Genomic DNA, 5568 nt, shown 5'->3' with positions numbered 1-5568 from the left:
AAAGGTATCTAAATGTAAAATGAGCATCACAATTAAATACCCAATATCGGCTGATCTAAACAATAATAAAAAAAAATCTAATATTGAATGGTAAGTAACGTGCATCTTTAATATACATCATACTGTTAGTTGAGACTACACAGGCACAGATATTCATACATTATCAATGGACAGAAGAAAAACAAAATCACACCAAACTGCATTCTGTTGCCCTCAAAGTTAAATAATAGCACAGATATCGCACAAATTAATATGAGGTTATGAACGAACACAAACACATGCTGAATTGACACAGCTATTTCTGTTCAGCTGGACAGAAATACAAGCATGTGTTTATCAAAATGTGGTTTTGAACATAAAATGTTCCGCTCACAGAACCATTTTCGACTTCTCTCCAAAGATTTGTGAAGGGCAAAAGAGGGCAGATGTTTCATTAGACACAGCAGACAAACCTTTAGCCACCTGACATGCAAGATGCTGAGCATGTAAGAAAAGTGAGCCACATACTCCTCTGCCAGCGGAGGGCTCGAGTTCAGCTCCTTCAGACGGAGGCAGGCAAGCAGACAGAGAGAGACATAATGAGAGAGAACTGGGGAAAATAAGAGAGGTTAGAGATCCAAAGACAGCAGCACACACGCAAAAGGACATTTAACACGAGCATCTTCTCTGTTAGTTAAACTGCACTGAGAGCATAAGACAGCCGGCAGCCTTCACTCTTCGAGCTTCTCATCCCAAAATTCATATCTCATTTTAACAAGCTGTAAATCTGAGTGTATGGTTAAGCTGAAAATGCCACTTGAAGAATAAAACAGCTGATTATTACATTCTGTATGTGTGTGTGTGTGTGTAATACTAACTGCAGAGCGAGCATCAGCCACTCTGGCCTTCTTCAGTCTGTTTTTGGCTGCATCCAGATCTAGACGCTTATTCTGAAGCAGTTTGCGTTCTTTCTGTGAAAAAACACAACAGAAATTTAACAGATTAGAAGATACAGTAGAATATAATATGAAGGTTAATAAAGGCATGTTCAGTGGTATGCTGATGCTCACCGATATGGTTTTAAAATCTCCCTCAATGTAGTTCCTAAAGGGAGTGAGGAAATTAATGGCGGAGCTCTGAATGAACTCTTTTTCTGCACTGCCTAACAGCTTCTCAGTCTCCCCACATTTAATGAGAGCACTACCTGCAGCACATCAGAGGATGAGAGGACATTCATCTCAACCCACACACATTAGGAAGTTAGGAACATTTGTCAGCTGAAATATTAAATATACAGTGTATGGATGTTACAAAGTTTATTAACAGCCACACTTCTTAGTTCTTTCAACCTATATACATTATAATATATAAAAGACATTTAATATGTTACAAAAGATTTCTATTTGAAATAAAAGCTGTTTTTTTCCATTCATCAAAGAATCCTTAATAAGAAAATGTATCACGGTTTTCAAAAAATATTAAGCAGTTTTCAACATTGAGAATAGTAAGTAAGGTTTCTTGAGCAGCACCAAAAATATCTTTGACTAGAATAATAGCTGCTGGAAATTCAACTTTGCCATCATAGGAATAAATTACACTTTAAAATAGATTCATTACAGTTTTTAACTATAATAATATTGTTCGATATTACTGTTTTTTTCTGTATTTTGATCAAATAAATGCACCCCTGGTGAGCACAAGAAACCTCCTTCAAAACCATTTTAAAAAATCCTAATTGACCCTTCGCAGGGAGTTTGATTGGCAGGCGACCTGACCAATCATAACGTTGCATCTGCCATTTTGGCCAACAAACAAGAGAGGAGAGCAGATTAATGTCGGTGGACTTGAACTAGAAAAATGGTGTGTACTGACGTCTTTCCACGGAAACAAGATACCTTCTGATGTTCATTCATGTTTATTTTGTGCTATGACTAGTAAAGAGGAAGAGACGATTGGTTAATGTGCTACTTGAACTGAGGCACTATCGGTCACAACATATTAAAGAGCCACAAAACAGTATTTATAGTTTGAATTGCTTACAACATGACAATTTCAAAGCTGAGGCTGTGTTTCATACCAAAAGTAACCTACTCTGTCTTGTCTGTCGGTGCGTTGTCAGTTTCCTCTTGGCTCCATAATGTATTTTTCATTGTGTGAGAACATGTCGGCTTGTCAGACATAGCAACAGTTAACAGGGGGCAACTGGGGTGCTGCTCAATCATCACTAAATGTTGCTTGTCTGAAGAACCATGGTTGCTTTTTGTGACATCACAATAATTTCATCTATATGTTCATAGCTCCAAACACATATGTTGCTGATACTGTCAGGGTCCAGTGTGAGTGAAATGATATTATGCAATGAGTTTACCGTATGCTGTTCCAGGTCCAAACTCATGTCCAGAGTCGATCATGGACTCCCCCAGTAACTCGTGGTTGTTGGCACGCATTGGAACTTTTTTGTCCAGCATCTCGTAAAGGAACTCCTCCATCCGGACATCTACAAACATCAGACAAATTCAATTAAGAGCAGTGAGAGTCAGATGAGACCACATGCATCCTCTTAAGCAAGGCCTATTACTGTTGCTGAACATCAAAAATATCTTACAAAGTGTTACTGTGAATGAGCTTTCACCTTTATGATTGTATAAGGTGCTTGGAAGATAAAGCAAAGTGTGGTAAAAACACCAATATGTCACCAAAAACTGGAATAAAGACCGGATATGTTTCTTTCTTACTGTAAGAAAATCTAATATCATAAATGTAAGATATAACCCACATTGTTTTGACTTCCTGGCTAAACAGCTAAAAATATTCATCATTAGGGCCGAGTCTTAATCCCATTGCAAGGAACAGATGGGGAACTTCACACTCTTCTCTTGCAATTAGGTTTACTGAAATAGTGAGATGACTTCACTAGCTGTGACCCTGAGTTCACTTCCTTTGTACTGGTGATATAAATGAGCATGTATTTTTATGGCGACTTGCAGTAAAGCTAAACTACAGTCTTGTTTAAATCAAGCATTTCTTCTTACTAGGGTTCGGCTGCAGCAAAACTTCTGTCTGTTTCATGATCTTCTCCGTCCAGTGCTTGGTGGATTCTGCCCGACTCAAAAGGGTCTCAAGATGGGCGTCCAGCTCAGTCTTCTCCGCCTGCCCAAACTTCTCCTCTGTGAACTACATGGATTGCAAACAGTCTGTTGACGGTTCTAACATATGATATTTCAGCAATGCAGTTTATATATTACAGTTTACACATACTGTTTGACATTTTACAGTTGGTTTATTAATGTTCACACATACAGCTGTGGTCTAAAACCAAAGCCTAGCGTGCTGCTGACCTAGACTGCATCTCGGGCCAACAATTGACCTTTTTCCACAGTTTACATTAATATTAGTAACAATTATACTATTTTTTATTTTGTATAGTGCCTTTAAACGTTGCTTTCTCAAATCAATTTACAACAAGGCCAAAACAATCTAAACAAATACAACAGTAAGAAATAGGTTTAAAAATAGAAAAACTAATAAAACATATACATTAAGTGAATAAATATAAACGAAAATGCTTATAAAAAAATTTTTAAAAGACGATATAAAAATACCATATGATGCATTGCTATGGTATATTATTGCAGTTGACACACTGTACTAACTTACATAGCTGATAAACTGTCTTAACAGTCAGTAATGAATATACTTAACACAAAATTATTAAAATTGTTGTAACATGACAAACTTAAATTTTTACAAATAATGAACTTTATATACTTCTTAAACGGTTAGTCATTTTTTTTTTAAACGAATAGGCTATGTTGTCTCCACCCTCTTATGTTCTAAACGAAAAATTTTAATGAATGTGACTTTTTTTCTGTAACGTACACAGCTCACTCTCACTCTCTCTCACACACACACACACACACAATTAGGCAGAATGACAGTCTTGGTCACCATAAACTTTCATTTTATGGGGGAAAAAAAAGCAATGAAGGTGAATGGTGACCTCGGCTGTCGGGCCATAATAACAATATCCCTTTGTGCTCCACCATCATACAGATATGAGGGTGGGTAAATTATGACAGAACATTCAATTTGTCTGAACTGTCCCGTTAAGAAAATACAACCTGGTTAAAAACAAACACAAGTTAAGACACTAGACACCTTTAAGGTCACTTCAAGAAATGTACCTGCACAGCACGACTGAGGAAAGTGCTCGCGTCCGCTGCTAGTCGTCTAACGTTGAACTCCATGTCTGTGTGTTTATAAAATACTGATGTTTCAAACGATCAGTCTGAGCTGAAGCCTGTTAGCAAACACAGATTAGCCTGCTATAGCCTCTCTCCGTCCGGCCAAAACACTTATGAATTCAGCTCGCTTTGTCGTAATAAGCGTATAGTCCATGTAAGAAGATATGAGAAGATAACCAATTAAAAATAAACGCGTAAAGCTGTACGTGTTAAGGCTGTCTGGTATAGGTATTGTGGTGTATCTGTCAGTAGTGTAGCTGCTAACGCAGATCAGCCAGCAGCTGTTAGGAGTGAGGAGCAGGGTTGCCAGATTTTCACAACAAAACCCGCCCAATTGCTACTCAAAACTAGCTCAATCATGTTTCGAGAGAGATCCCCCGGTAAAAATCACATTGCGGTGAGGTAAAACCATACCCTGCCTCTCAATGTTCATACTATCCATCCTAAATAGTATGTGACATTGGAATAAGTGTGTCCCAAAGCATAGTATGTTGAAAAGAGTATGTTGAAAAGTCCCCGGATGGTCTACTACAGGGGTGGCGAACGTCGGTCCTGGAGAGGCGCAGCCCTGCAGCGTTTTGCTTCAACCCTAATCAAACACACCTGAACAAGCTAATCAAGGTCTGAATGGTTTAAATGTTCATACTATCCATCCTAAATAGTATGTGACATTGGAATAAGTGTGTCCCAAAGCATAGTATGTTGAAAAGAGTATGTTGAAAAGTCCCCGGATGGTCTACTATTTCAGGTCGAGTTTGAAGCGTGGATCCGTGCACACTCTAAACTTAAACTTAATATGGCTAAAATTGCCCACAATCCATTGCGCTTTGGCGAAGGATTCGGTCCAGAACTACAAACACGTTAGAAAGACTACAAACATGGCGGATGCGCGCGATCGACGGTTAGGTAGAGAGGCTTTCAAAAAGGGGTTTGAGTTACTAATCATCAACATTTAACCTGGTAAAAATATTTATTTATTGTTATCTGTATTATATTTCATCTGCAACAGCAGTGTGAACTTTTATAAATATCCATTTGGTCGTTAACTTTTAAATGCATCATTATGCAGAAAATATGAGCAGAGTTCTCTGCATGAAAGTCCCCGGACTGGCAGATCAACGAGCTACTTTTTTTCTCTCTAGTTTGGTAGGAAGTTAAATTAAATGAAATGTGGAGGATGTTAACTGTGAAAAGATGATTGACAGGCCAATTTAGAGGGTGTGTGTAACAGGTGCGACAGAGCGGTCCGTTAAAGACAATTGTGTGACGTGATAGTATGTCCCAAAGCTTGCCTGCTCTACTACTACACACTCAAAAGTGTGTACTTTTTCTTCACCAAAAGAGT

The 5568-nt window shown here is 38.2% G+C and overlaps 1 protein-coding gene across 3 annotated transcripts in view; it reads right to left on the bottom strand.

The window, feature by feature from the left end:
• Nucleotides 1-4666, bottom strand: part of LOC107578300 (endophilin-B1-like) — a 7227-nt gene extending 2561 nt beyond the window's left edge. The window contains exons 1-6 of one of the 3 annotated variants that reach the window (XM_016264266.1): nucleotides 4164-4666; nucleotides 3012-3153; nucleotides 2348-2476; nucleotides 1050-1183; nucleotides 858-950; nucleotides 453-539 (exon numbers count right to left, since the gene is read on the bottom strand). In XM_016264266.1, coding sequence (XP_016119752.1) covers nucleotides 453-539; nucleotides 858-950; nucleotides 1050-1183; nucleotides 2348-2476; nucleotides 3012-3153; nucleotides 4164-4226 — 648 coding nt within the window. In that variant the 5' untranslated portion in view covers nucleotides 4227-4666. The remainder of the gene's footprint in view (nucleotides 1-452; nucleotides 540-857; nucleotides 951-1049; nucleotides 1184-2347; nucleotides 2477-3011; nucleotides 3154-4163) is intronic. The other 2 variants (XM_016264267.1, XM_016264268.1) reach the window with 2 other exon arrangements.
• Between the last annotated feature and the right edge of the window lie 902 nt (nucleotides 4667-5568).

Source organism: Sinocyclocheilus grahami, unplaced genomic scaffold, assembly GCF_001515645.1.
Source record: "Sinocyclocheilus grahami isolate Dianchi unplaced genomic scaffold, SAMN03320097.WGS_v1.1 scaffold9642.1, whole genome shotgun sequence".
In the NCBI taxonomy this organism is placed as follows: domain Eukaryota; kingdom Metazoa; phylum Chordata; class Actinopteri; order Cypriniformes; family Cyprinidae; genus Sinocyclocheilus; species Sinocyclocheilus grahami.
The sequence above is the reverse complement of the archived record's forward strand: the minus strand, read 5'-3'. Positions and strand labels throughout refer to the sequence as shown.